At 37.7% G+C, this 14,891-nt stretch overlaps 1 protein-coding gene across 1 annotated transcript; it reads right to left on the minus strand.

Moving 5' to 3' along the window:
• Positions 1-588: 588 nt before the first annotated feature.
• LOC106869524 (required for excision 1-B domain-containing protein) lies at positions 589-13,085 on the minus strand. Its single transcript, XM_014915298.2, has 5 exons — positions 12,976-13,085; positions 8,715-8,795; positions 5,590-5,794; positions 3,437-3,522; positions 589-988 (listed from the first exon to the last, which is right to left on the minus strand). Exons 1-5 carry the CDS (start codon positions 13,050-13,052, stop codon positions 913-915), a joined length of 525 nt encoding a protein of 174 aa, XP_014770784.1. The 5' UTR covers positions 13,053-13,085; the 3' UTR covers positions 589-912.
• Between the last annotated feature and the right edge of the window lie 1,806 nt (positions 13,086-14,891).

The following is a 14,891-nucleotide window of genomic DNA, read 5'->3' on the forward strand; positions in this document are numbered from 1 at the left end:
GTTAGAATAGAGGCAGCTGATGAATAATTCCAAGTGGCTTTCTGTTTTCCTATGTGTTCTTTCCGTTGTCTGTAGTTCATTGTTCTAACTTCCTGTACCCTGATATGCATCTATATACACATGTAGATGAAAGTATATACATATATGTGTGTATACATGCATATATATTTTTTGTATTATATATATATATATATATATATACATTTCGTTTTTGTATTTGGTTTGTATTCTTGATGTGAACTTGTGTGTTGAAATAAATTTTGTTGTATCTTGATCGGGAGAGTCTTTACGCTAACAAAAAACACGCACACTGGTTTTATTTCACTTCTTTGTTATTTGTCAACTTGTTAACTATCTAACCAATTATCTAATCAATTGTTTGACTGATCATTCGGTTGATCAGTCAGTTGTGCTTGGTAAAAATCCTTTTGCCACCGTTTGTGACGTCTTGCATGACATGCCCTTTCTACTCCAGGTCACCTTCGGGCCTCTGTCAAACACAACTAACTGACAGAATAAGTAAGCAAATAATTAATTAATCAACTGGTTACTTGGTTAACCAATTGACAACTATTAAGGAAGTGAAAATAAATCAGTGCATGTGTTTATTAATAATAAATTACCCTCCCATATACATATATATATACATATATATATATATATAAGCCTGATAGTAGGGTATAACATCAGCGATACAAAACAATGAGATGATACAGTATTTGCAATTGTAAGTGGTATTAGCTTGTGCAATGGTATAGCCTTAGCTCTCAGTGGTAGGCTTGACCAGAATAGCATGACATGGTGTTGACAGTCAGAGATATATAACCATGCCAGCTTCAGTCAGTGATGTGGCTAGTGTAAAGACAAGGTGTCGGTTGGCAGTGATACAAGCTGTGGTAGCTCGTAATGGATTCAATGGTAGAGATCTTGAGCTTCATACTTGAGGTCCTCCATATGTGAACATATATTGTTATTGATCTGCTGCAACCTGAAAAGAAAATAATAGCAATGGTCATAGATGGACTATTTTTTGTTGCTATTGTTATTATTATTATTATTATTATTATTATTATTATTATTAAGGCAGCAAGCTGGTAGAAGTGAGTAGAATTGTTATCACTGGGAAAAATGCTTAGCAACAGTTCGTTCATCTTTACGTTCTGGGTTCAAATTCCATCATGGCTTGCTTTGCATTTCATCCTTTCAGAGTTGATGAAATAAGTACCAGTTGAATACTGGGGTTAATTGAGTTATACACTTTCCTGAAATTGCTGGCCTTGTGCCAAAATTTGAAAACACTATCAAGGTAGCAGAAGGCAAAATCATTAGCATGCTAGACAAAATGGCTTTGCAGCTTTTCTTCTGCCTTTTTACATTCTAAGTTCAACTTTACCTTTCATCCTTTTGGAGTTGATAAAAAAAGTACCAATTGAACACTGGCATTGATGTAATCATCCAACCCCTCCCCACAGAATGTTGAGCTATGTGGCTATAGTACAAAGGAATTTATTATTAATATTAATAAGGTGGTGACATTTTTTGTAGCACTTAACAGAATGAGTTCAAATACAGAGAGAACAATTTTGCCCTTCATTCTTCTGAAGTTGATAAAATAAAGTACAGTTATGTCCTGAGCTTGATGTAATTGACTATCACCATCTCTCTTAAATTGTTGGCCTTGTGCTAAATTTGAAACAATAATTATTACAATGCAAGCTGGCTGAGGAGGTGTGTGGCTTAGTGGTTAGGGTGTTGGACTCATGATCTTAAAATTATGGTTTCAATTCCTGGACCGGGTGATGTGTTGTGTTTTGAGCAAAACACTCCATTTCATGTTGCTCCTGTCCACTCATCTGGCAAAAATGAGTATTCCTGTGACAGGCCAGTGACTCATCCAGCGGAGAAATATAAATACATGGAAGCCAGTGGGAAACCAGTCCTTATGAGTCCATGGGGATCAAAAAGGATGCTTTATCCTTATAATATGCAAACTGGCGAAATTGTTATCATGTCAGACAAAAATGCTTAGCAGTATTTCTTCCAGCTCTTTGCATTCAAAGTTCAAATCCCATAGAGATGGAGTTTGTCTTTCATCATTTTGAAGTTGATAAAATAAAATATCAGTCAAGCTGTAATCAACTTGCCCCCCTGCCCTAAAAATCCTTGTGCCAAAATTTGAAACCATCATTATTAATAGTATTAGAAAAACAATATCACACAGTATCGTCTCTTCTTATAGAACACCTATGTTTAGGGTAACAATAAACATTACTTCTCAGTGCAAATACTGCTTTTGTCTCTTATAGAGATTTTCTTAATAAGCTAGTCACAAAACCAGTGGCTGCGTGACACTGTCTTTCTTTATATTATGAGCTGGGGGTAGACTATGGCTATGTCTACCAGACAAGTATCCATCACTGGGGATGACCAAAATAAGGTCAAAATCATGTGATCTGGCAGTCTCAGAGCTAGTAATTTTTATAGGTGGTGATAAACATTATTTCTCAGTATAAATACTGCCTTTGTCTTTAATAGGGATTTTATTAACAAACTAGTTTGCTATATATATATAAATATATATACATATATACATACACACACACACACACACAATGGGCTTCTTTCAGTTTCTGTCTACCAAATCTACTCACAAGGCTTTGGTTGGTTCAAGGTTATAGCAGAAGAGAACTTACCCAAGGTGCCACACACTGGGATTGAACTCAGAACCATGTGGTTGGGAAGCAAGCTTCCACCCATACAGCTACACCTGCACCTACCTGCAGTAGATTTAATCCATTTTCCAGTTTGACACCATCACCACTACTTACCTTGGACACCTTTGGGGAAAGTCCACTCTGCTCTAAGCATTCAAGCCAGGTCACTGGTTTGAGGGTATCCTCTACCCCTTCCTTTGTTCCACCCCCTTCCCTCCTCAAGAGACCCTTATAAAGGGCCACAAACACTGCTATCCCTCCTGACTATGCACTAAAAAGAAAAATTGTTAGCATGTCAGGCTAAAATGTTCAGCTGCTTTTCTTCCAGTGCTTTACATTCCAAGTTCAAATATTGCTGAAAGTGACTTTACCTTTCATGCCTCCGGGAGGAGGGGGGATAAAATAAAGTACCAGTGAAGTACTGGGTTCAATGTAATCAATTATCTACTTCCCTCTTAAATTGCTGGCCTTGTGCCGAAATTAGAAATAATTACTTTTATTATTATTAAGGTGTCAAGCTGGCAAAAATGTTAGCATGTCAGACAAACTGCTTAGCAGTATGTTTTCCAACTCTTTGCACTATGAGTTCAAATCCCAGTAGATCAACATTGCCTTTCATCCCCTGGGGTTCATAAAACAAAGCACCATTCAATTACAAGCTTTGATGTAATCAACTATCACCTTCCCTTTTAAATTTCTGGCACCTGTTTCTGTTCACTCACCTCACTTTTTTCTCTTTAACCTCTTCATGGTTTTCGTCATTGGGAAAGTCCTGCACTTTTTGACGCAATAACTGCAACTGGGCAACCTGTGCAACAATTACAAACAAAAAAAATATATAAATACACAAATAAATACACTGGCAGTGCTCCAGCATGGCCACAGCTTTAGGGTTGAAACATAAAGAAAAGTAAAAATAAATGATATTTCATCCTTTCAAGACCATACTGCTAATAAAATGAATATGCTTTAATCAAATTTGAAACTTATGAAGAGGTATTTAGTTAAATAATGTCATTATTGAGTCAGTGTTTGGAATATAACAAAATAACTCTTTATATAAACTGACAGTGTGCCTCCATCTCTCTGTCCGTCCTCCAGGTCACAACGAACTTTTCCTACCATCTTCCTCTGTTCTAGAAATGACTTCACCAGTTCAGTCTTATTACAATTTTTTCGTGAAGTTTATTGAATTAATCATTTGGCATTTAAACTGGCCATATCTGGTTTAAGCATTCTACTTGTCTTATGTTTAAGCCGGTCAGATCCATCCCAAATATTCCACCTGTTTAATGTTTAAACCAGCCAGATCTGGTCTCTCATATCTACCTTACACTATCATTCTAAAAACTTATTCAATAACATCATTAAAATTTTGAAGCTATGAGATAATGAATGATTAATTCAAAACTATCTAAATAAACAAGCAATATATTTGACAAATTAATCTGAATGTTTGGCAACATGCCATACTTAAGAAGACCCATGAAACCAAGTGAAATTGTAGTTGCAGCTAATGCTGGTGTCACAGAACTGGCAACCATGACAGTGGCACATAAAAAGCATTCATTACACTCTTGAAGTGGTTGGTGTTAGGAAGGGTATCCAGCCATAGAAACCAGGCCAAATCAGATTGGAACCTAACATAGCCCTAAAGCTTTCCAGTTTCAGTCAAATCATCTAACCCATGCCAGCATGGAAAGCAGACACTAAATGATGATGATGATGTTAAAGGTTTAAGAAATTTCATTCGGGATTCGTAGAACACTCCCAGTGATCATTACCAGTGTCGCCTTACTGGCACGTGAAAAAACATTCGAGCAAGGTCGTTGCCAGCGCCGCTGGACTGGTTCCTGTGCAGGTGGCATGTAAAAAAACACCATTTTGAGCATGGTCATTGCCAGTACCACCTGACTGGCCCTCGTGCCAGTGGCACGTAAAAGCACCCACTACACTCTCGGAGTGGTTGGCATTAGGAAGGGCATCCAGCTGTAGAAACTCTGCCAGATCAGATTGGAGCTTGGTGCAGCCTTCTGGTTCGCCAGTCCTCAGTGAAATCGTCCAACCCATGCTAGCATGGAAAGCGGATGTTAAATGATGATGATGATGATGATGATGATTACAGGTTTTGAGATTCAAGTACATTTTCAAACCCCAAAACAAATTCTCCTATATTCCTGCATGGAACACTTCTTCTCTTCATATATATATATATATGCACCAGTCTCTTCGGAGGCGTGGGTTCGTATCCCACCGCTGCCAAGTGTCTTCTACTATAGCCTCGGGCCGACCAAAGCTTGTGAGTGGATTTGGTAGACGGAAACTGAAAGAAGCCAGTCGTATATATGCATATATATATGTATGTGTGTTTGTCCCCCCACCATCGCTTGACAACCGATGCTGGTGTGTTTACGTCCCCGTAACTTAGCGGTTCGGCAAAAGAGACTGATAGAATAAGTACTAGGCATCCAAAGAATAAGTCCTGGGGTCGATTTGCTCGACTAAAGGCGGTGCTCCAGCATGGCCGCAGTCAAATGACTGAAACAAGTAAAAGAGTAAAAGAGTAAAAGAGATGTATATATATATATTATATATACATATATGGAAAGACAGAGAGAGGTTTTTCAGATAAATTGGTTCATTTTCTTTTTCTATTTGGCACTCCAATGTCATATGTTTGAAAAGAGACAAAATTTATTCAAATTTCAAAAACGATAAACAAAACTTGTATAAAGGAAGGATAGAGCTACAAAAAAAACAAAAAACACTACACTAGAAACATTTTTCCTTTTGATTCAAATAACATGTGTGTGAATTTCTTTTCTTTCTTTCTTTCTTTTTTTTTTTTTTGTCAACAAAAAGATTGTTTACTTACAACTTCTAGTTTATCCTTTTCCTGTTGTTGGATGTTATCAATGCAGTCTGCTAGAAGATTCTGTTGATGGATTTCTGCCATTTCCTTCTTCAATACTATAATGTCCTGTGAAATGTTCTGGAATGTCTCGGTGATCTCATGCACCAGTTGCCTGAACAGGGGAAAGTTGTAGTTGGGCTTGCCTTTCAAGTAGCCTTGAAAACCTCTGGTGTGACATTGGTCGAGAGAGAGAGTACAAGGTCAAGGTCACAAGAAAGTGCATAATGTAAATTCTTTACAACAGAGGTCCTTCCATAACAGAATGTAAATTATATGAAAATGGAGAAAAAAATTAACATCTCTGTACTAAAAAATATTCCAAATCACAAATTTATGGTACCAATAATAACAACTAATAATTAATATATATTATAATTAGGGCAGTGAGCAGGCAAAATTGTTAGAATGTAGGGCATAAAGCTTAGTGGCATTTCGTCCGTCTGGATGTTCTGAATTCAAATTCAACTGAGGTCAACTTTACCTTTCATCCTTCTGGAGTTGGTAAAATAAATACCAGTTGAACACTGGGGTCGATGTAATTGACTTAACCCCTTCCCCAACATTTTAAACCTTGTACCTACAGTAGAAAGGATTATCATTATTATTATTATTATTATTATTATTATTATTATTATTATTATTATTATTATTATTATTATTATTATTAAGGCGGCGAGCTGGCAGGATCATTAGCATGTTGGGCAAAATGCTTAGCAGCATTTTGTTTTGCTGCTATGTTCTGAGTTCAAACTCCGCTGAGGTCGGCTTTGCCTTTCATCCTTTCAGGGTTGATAAATTGAGTACCAGTTGATCACTGGGGTTGATGTAATTGACTCATCCCCACTCCCAAAATGGCTGCCCTTGTGGCAAAATTTGAAACCATTATTATTATTATTATTATTATTAAGGTAGCAAGCCAGCAGAATCATTAGCACACCAGGTGAAATTCTTAGCAGCATTTCATCCATCCAAATCCCAACGAGGTCCACCTTGCGTTTCATGCTTTCAGGGTTGATAAAATAAGTACCAGTTGATCACTGGGGTCGATGTAATCGACATACCTCATTCCTGGCCTTGTGCCAAAATTTGAAACCATTATTATTATTATTATTATTATTATCATTATTAAGGTGGCAAGCCAGCAGAAACATTATCACACTAGGCAAAATGCTTAGCGGCATTTCAACCGTCCGTCCTTACATTCTCGGTTCAAATGCTGCCAGGGTTGACTTTGGCTTTCATCCTTCCAGGGCCAATGAAGTAAGTACCAGATGAGTGCTGGGGTCAATGTAATTGACTTACCCCCACCCCCAAACTTGCTTGCCCTGTGTCAAAAGTTGAAATCAATACATACTGTAATTGTAGCCCTCGTTTCCTAATTATTACTTAAAAGTATAAACGACAAGCTGGCAGAGTCATTAGCACACCAAACTATATGCTTAACGGCATTTCATGTCATTATGTTCTGAGTTCAAATTCCGCTGAGGTCTACTTTGCCTTTCATCTTTTCAGCTAGGCTTTTACTGACATTTTAATTGGGTCAAGGCAGCAAGTTGGCAGAATCGTTAACATGCCAGGCAAAATGCTTTGCAGCATTTCATGTCTTTACATACTGAGTTCAAATTCTGTTGAGGCTGACTTTGCCTTTCAGGGTCGATAAAATAAGTACCAGTCGAATACTGGGGTCAATGTAACCAACTTACCCCTCCCCTAAAATTGCTGGCCCTGTGCCAAAATTTGAAATCTAAAACCAATGGTGATTAAGTGGGTAACAGTTTAGGACTGTCAACACTCAACGCCAGGTACAAACCATCTAATGGGCTTCTACACAGTTTCTATCTATCCAGTGCCATGATTGTACATTGGCAACAGAGTTATTAGCAGGAAGAACAGTGACTACGACTGATTTATGAGAGGCTACATTAGAAGAAAATAAATAACAGCATGGCCACAGCTCATGAGCTGAAACTAGATAAAATGAAAAAACTAAACTTAATAGGCAGAACATCATTATGGACCTGGCTGATAACTTCCTTCATAATAATATGGAAGGTCGTTATCATTGTCATCACCATCATCATCCTTTAGTGTCTGTTTTCCATAATGGCATGGGTTGGAAGGTTTGACCAGAGCTGGCAAGTTGCACCAGGTTCCAGCCTAATTTAGCTTGGTTTCTCCAGATGGATGTCCATCTTAACACCAACCACTTCATAGTGTGTACTGGATGCTTTTAACATGCCACTGGCATGAGTGTTTTTACATGACACTGGCACAAGTGCCTTTTACATGTAACTGGCACAAGTGCCTGTCATGTGGCACCAATATGAGTGCTTTTTACATAGCACCAGCACAGGACTCTTGAAGACCGATCCTCTTCACTAGGGGATGCAGCCTTAACACTTCAGCTGTGGAGGACAAGTCTTCCTGAGTACAGGTCTTTGGACATAGTTAATAGCTTCCTTCATACAACAGAGACTGTTACAGACCTACATCATTATCATCATTTTACATCTGCGTTTGATGCTGGTATGGGTTGGATGGTTTGACAGGATCTAGTAGGTCAGAGGATCCTGCTCCAATATTTCAATTTTGGCATGGTTTCAACCACTTTAACCAGTAAATACTGGGTGCTTTTTGTCATGGAACCAGTACTAGTGAGATCACCATGTAGCTCACAAGACTAAGAGACTTCTCAACTAAGAGGGAGTAAAGAGGATGAGAGTGGCTTTATGTGAGATTCTAGGATGATCTAGCAGGAGACAGGGGACATGTTCGTACCAGTGCATGCAAAGAATAGCTATATGAGACCAAAATTTACAGCCAAAAATAGTAAGTTGAATTATACACCAAGTCAACTTCGGAGGACCAAAAAATTTCATGTGAAATGCAGCAGGATTTGGAAACATAGTAACAAGTTTATACACGATATGCAACATTGATTTGTATACTAGACAAGTATTCAGAGAGAGACAGGGACAAGTTTGCTGTTGTAAAGATGACACATGGTTATAGTTACACAACATTATATGAGGATGGGTAGGAATAAAAATAAGATTAATATTAACTGATAAATAGAAAATACTCACTCCTCAAATAATGCATAGGACTGTACGCGTTCCTCCTGAAGATGGTAGAATTTCTTCAACAAGTCTTTTGCAGAGGCACATCTAGAAAGAAGCAATGGAAAGGAATTTGTTGGATTAAATTCAAAGTAACTTTCTAAATCAGGAGGTAGGGAGGAGGAGGCTGGCTCTTTGTTCTTTTTTTTTTTTTCTTCTTTTTAATAGTTCAGTTAGATATAGTACTTATGTCCTCTTTTAGGATCCCAAAGGACATTGAGAGGAAGAACAGAAATTACCTCAGCTTGGAACCACATGAACTCCTCTAAACAAGCACAATGGCATGGCAGTGGTGGTGGTGGTTGTTACGTCAAGCAATGGAGTAACCCTACCTATCATCAAAAACAGGAATGGTTCCTACAACAGTTGCTTTTTAAATATGGAATTATTCATCCAATAACTGATGACAACCATGAAGAGTGGAGCCTGTTTTATCAGCCAGATAAACTGAGGCAAGTATTTCATTACTTGGAGACACACACAACAATACAGTGTCTATAACGAAGTTTAACCCTGAGGCATTCAGATTATTCTGTTAAATGTAGTCCTTTACTTAATCCTTTTACTGTAGAAATCTGATACATCCTCTCAAAATTTCCTTACCCTTAACTGCAGAAAGTAGTTTTACATGCCAATCTATCTTTTGTTGAGAAATGTCATGCTTGAAAAAATTTTTTTTTTTTTTTTGAGATTTGTCAAGTTTACTGAGGCAACATGAATTGCAGAAAATACCAATTCTATTTTTTGATAGATATTTATTCCATGCTGACATGGGTTGGCTGGTTTGACTGGAGCTGGTAAGCTGCACCAGGTTCCAGTCTGATTTGGCCTGTCTACTATGGCTGGATGCACTTCCTCCACTTTATAGTGTCTGTGCGGGGCGTTTTTAACATGCCACTGGCACATATGCTTCTTATGTGGCACTGGCATCAACACTTTTCACATGGCACTGGTACAGGACTCTTGCAGGCCAGTCCTCTTCTTCAGTGGGAGCAGCCTTAACACTTCTGCTGTGGAGGATGGGTCTTCCTGAGTACAGCAAGGTGCCAGATAACTCGGTCCTTTGTCATCTCATCTGAAAGGTTCAGCATTCTGAGGTCATCCTTCAGAAACTTAACTTCTCAGTGAAAAGGTTAACCACATTGTTTTGAATTAGTCAGGTGTTGACTATTGGCTTTGAGATTTCAATGATATTTTTATTTTCAGAAAGACTTTATAGGATAGATGTAAGACACTGGACCTGGCTGGTATGAACATAAAACAGGTAAACTATATTTGGACAGATGTGGCCAGTTTAAAAGCAAATGGCTTAAACTCACATCCACAAGGATATGACTATCACCAGCATCATCATTCTATGTCCAAATCTCTAGAGTTTCTGCAAATACACTGCCCTAAAATAGTCCATTCTACTATAGGCACAAGGCCAGAAATTTCGAAGGAGGGGACTAGTCAATTATATCAACCCCAGTGTGTAACTGGTACTTACCTCATCAACCCTGAAAGGATGAAAAGCAAAGTTGAACTCAGAACATAAGGATGGATGAAATGCTGCTAAGCATTTTACCCTAAAATAATAATAATGGTTTTAAATTTTGAGTGAAGGCCAGTAGTTTTTTAGAAGAGGAGGAGGTATGTTGATTAAATTAACCCCAGTGTCCAAACGATGCTTATTTTATCGACTCAGCAGAATTTAAACTCAGAATGTGAAAACTTAGATGCAATGCTGTTAAGCATTTTCTCTGATGCATTAACAATTCTGCCAGCTCATTGCCTTAATAATAATTTGTTTCTATTTTAGGTAAAAGACCAGAAATTTTGACGGGTGTGGGAGGAGGAAGTTGATTTCATCAACCCCAGCATTTGACTGGTACTTTATTTTATCCACTCTAAAGGGATGAAAAGCAAAGTTGACCAAAGGAACTTGAACTCAGAATGTAAAGAGCCAGAACTACTGATTGATATTTTATCCGATGCTGTAACAATCCTGTCCAATCCACCATCTAATAAATAATAGTAAAAATAAGAAGACAAAAATAAAAAAAATTCTCAATGAGGTGCAGGTGTGGCTGTGTGGTAAGAAGTTTGCTTCCCAACCACATGGTTCTGGGTTCAGTTCCACTGTGTGGTACCTTGGGCAAGTGTCTTCTACTATAGCCTCGGGTCATCCAAAACCTTGTGAGTGAATTTGGTAGATGGAAACTGAAAGAAGCCTGTCGTATATGTATGTCTGTCTGTCCTCCCACCACCCTCTTGACAACCGGTGTGTTTACCTTCCCTGTAACTTCACAGAGACCAATAGAATAAGTACCAGGCTTAAAAAATAAGTAATGTGGTCGATTCATTCAACAAAAAATTCTCCAAAGTGATGCCCCAGCATGGCCGCAGTCTAATGACTAAAACAAGTAAAAGATGAAAGAAAAAGAAGATGGCTGATTGTATAATTTATTAGTCTTGATTAAACGCGAGTGGAGAGTTCTGGGAACGTAAATTAGAGTGTATGGTCTATGTCTAAAGTACAGGGCCGAGTCAGCAACATTAAAGGCCCCTAAGTAAATCAATGCACTGGACCCTATAGTATTTATTTATTCATGGTAAACCATAACATACATAGATCAAAACTGGACCCTAGACCCATGAAGCTCCCAGGCAGATCAATACACTAGGCTCTATAATATTTATTTATTGACAGCAAGTCACAACATAGGTATAGGATTGGTCCCCTAAACCCCTTAGGATCCCAGGTAACTGCCCAGTGAGCCTATGCATTGAGTCAACACTGTCTAAGTAGGAACGTCTTTAGATGGACACAGCTCTAAATTTATTTTATTTTGGTTAGCCCTGATTGACAATGTCTATGACCACATTATCCTGTGCTGTGTGTATCTTAAGACAGTCAAGGGAAAGATTCCACTGATATTTCCCAAAAATCAAATGACTGTGTTAGGACGCTGACCATTGTCGTTGTTGCTTAGCTACAAGTCATCTTTGAAATAGATAGGTCTCCCAACCTAGTTCAAACGATCCCTTCTCTTTCTTCTGGCCCGAGTTAATCCACGACAATATTATCCAATATGTTCTGGGTAAAATTGTCGAATCTGCAAGTAAACAGTTGTGCATATATACACGTATATACATATATGTGCCTGTGTGAGTATATAGGGAAAGTTGTCGAATATGTACGTAAACACCATGTGTGTGTGTGTGTATATATATAAGAAATCGAATGTGTGTGTATGTGTGTGTGTGATGAAGTTGTATCTGTGCGTAAAGGAACTCCGGGACAAAAACAAAAGGAACCACAAACAAACATGCTGCATTTTTCCTCCAACTTACAAACAAATCATCACTTTTACATAAACGAACCATTTGAATTACCCTTTCAAGCTAAATTTTATGAGGTGGGAGCTGAAAAGTTCCTGGCTTTAAAGGTGTCGCGAAAGGCCGGGGCCCAACTTGCTTCAATAAATATGTGAATCTGAGAAGGGGGAATATGTTGAATAAAATCGTAATTAACTGATCCTTCTGTATTTTCTTTTACCCAAAATCAGGAACTCTTGAACACACCATCGTACACATTCAACAGAGCAAACAGAATTTTTTAGATATTGCAGGATTCCACATATGTGTAAATAATACTTTTATGAACCCACAAAAGAGATCATGGTTAATTACAAAGACTAATTAAACTGACTTAATTGCAGTTTTATAATATATTTTATAAACATTAAAACACTATACTTTAGAATTTTTATAAACATTCTGACAGTCTAACATACAGGTTCTATGAGATTCTTTCCAGAGATCTTGTTTACGTATGTATTTGTAAAATCTTATCTAAGAGCTGAGAGAAAATTTTGGATAATACAGTCCTAAATTATTGTATGATAGAGGGCTTAAAAGGAGATATGGACTGGTATTTCTAGCGTCGAGATTTCCTTGTTCCCTCGATAGGTCATTACATGTACCTACAGGCTAAACTCTAATATAGTGGCATCTAAACCCTGATTGAACACACTTATGATCATAGGCATTCCAACCGTGACAAACCCACCATTTTTTTGTTTGTTTATCTTTTTTGCAATACAGAATATCTAGTATTAAAGTATGGTTTGAGATCTGGCTGGTATTTCTTGCAAATGAGACAACTACGTAAAGATATCGTCTGGTTGACTTGTAAAAAATAAAATCAATAAAAAGACGATAAATAATTTAAAATAAACCCAACCTTTCTGGTGCCATGACAAAAGTCTTCGACGATGGAAATTGGTTGGAAACGATAGTATTCACTATTTTTAGCCGCATGTTCGTATTTCTAACATTTTCACCTGTTAATTACCAAGGTGTTGGCATTACTGTTTTATATTTTCGTATTATTATTACTTTTATTGCAAATTTAAATATACTATCACCGTGGTTAAATTTACAATACTCTGAAAGGAATAAATTCCACATTTCTCACCAGCTAAAGAAAACCAAATATCAGGCCTTGCGCACGAAACCGGCTGCCGCAAGTTTCCATCTTGAGCAGTGTGCTGTTTCCTCCAGAAAATTTGGCTGGAAACGGAACAACTAAAGAAAAGCAGGATGGTCACAGCTGGACTATCTTTGATCGTAGGTCTGCTGTATCAGGGTTGACCTGGGGATTTCACTCACTTAAACCTCTCCTATCGTACATACATTCTGTGGTCCTGTTGTTCAACCAAGGTCCTGAGTCAGCAGATTATGAGCAAATGTATTCTAGCTGTGATCACCTCTCAACTAAAACAATATGTGTAACTGAATAATGAAAATATTTCGTATATATACTACAACTGGCACTCCGTCTGTTACAGCGACGAGGGTTCTAGTTGATCCGATCAACAGAACAACTTGCTCGTGAAATCAATGTGCAAGTAGCTAAGCACTCCACAGACACATGTACAATTAATAGAGTTCTCGGAGAGATTCAGCGTGGTGACAAAGCTGGCCCTTTGAAATACAGGTACTACTCATTTTTGCCAGCTGAGTGGATTAGAGCAATGTGAAGTAAAGTGACTTGTTCAAGGACACAACGCATCGCTGAGAATTGAACTCAGGATCTTACGATTGTGAGCTGAATACCTTAACCACTGCACCAGGCACCTTCACCGTACACACACATATATATATAGAACATAAAGAAAGTCAGGAGGTGTGAGAGGTGAATATATTTATTTCGCCATTTGATGTCCATAGGGTGACAGCCGTTTCGCAACCGTCATCATGTAAAAATAATTTTTATTTCACTGTATAATAAATTATTTTTTTGTATGTCTGCACTAGTATGCATGCTAAAATTTCATAGTGCTAATGTACATTTTCAAACCAATATAGACTTAGCAGGTTAGCTCTTCAGGTCAACAGAACATCTTGATTACATCAAATTTTCAGCTCCATTACTCTTTTACTCTTTTACTTGTTTTAGTCATTTGACTGTGGCCATGCTGGAGCACCGCCTTTAGTCGAGCAAATTGACCCCAGGACTTATTCTTTGTGAGCCTAGTACTTATTCTATCGGTCTCTTTTGCCGAACTGCTAAGTTACGGGGACATAAACACACCAGCATTGGTTGTCAAGCAATGTTAGGGGGACAAACACAGATACAAACAACAGATACATACACATACATATATATATATATATATATATATATATATATATATATACACACATATATACAACGGGCTTCTTTCAGTTTCCGTCTACCAAATCCACTCACAAGGCTTTGGTCAGCCCGAGGCTATAGTAGGAGACACTTGCCCAAGGTGTCACGCAGTGGGACTGAACCCGGAACCATGTGGTTGGTAAGCAAGCTACTTACCACGCACCCACTCCTACGCCATTATATACGTACAAAAAAAATCATCTTCATAAAGTCGAATGTATGGAAGACCAATAATTGATAAAAATTTATTATAAAGAGGAGAAAATGAGATAATATATATATATGTATATATATATATATATTTGTTTTGCAAGATTTTTGATGTGAAATCGTGTGTTGAAACAGATGTTGTTGTACTTGGGGATGGTCATATTGCCAGTTTAGCCAATAAAAACACACACACACTGTATATTTGGTGTTAATTTGCTTCAGCTTTATATTACATTATATTACATTAA

The sequence above is a fragment of the Octopus bimaculoides genome, chromosome 23 (genome assembly GCF_001194135.2).
Source record: "Octopus bimaculoides isolate UCB-OBI-ISO-001 chromosome 23, ASM119413v2, whole genome shotgun sequence".
NCBI classification, from domain to species: Eukaryota; Metazoa; Mollusca; class Cephalopoda; order Octopoda; family Octopodidae; genus Octopus; species Octopus bimaculoides.

Bases quoted from the DNA above. Each gene is read 5' to 3' on its own strand.
- LOC106869524 (XM_014915298.2), bottom strand. From the start codon at position 13,052: ATGCGGCTAAAAATAGTGAATACTATCGTTTCCAACCAATTTCCATCG. The intron at 5,795-8,714 runs GTGAGTATTTTC...ATGTCACACCAG, and splicing joins TCCTATGCATTATTTGAGGA to AGGTTTTCAAGGCTACTTGA. The intron at 989-3,436 runs GTGAGTGAACAG...TTTTCTTTTCAG, and splicing joins GTTAAAGAGAAAAAAGTGAG to GTTGCAGCAGATCAATAACA.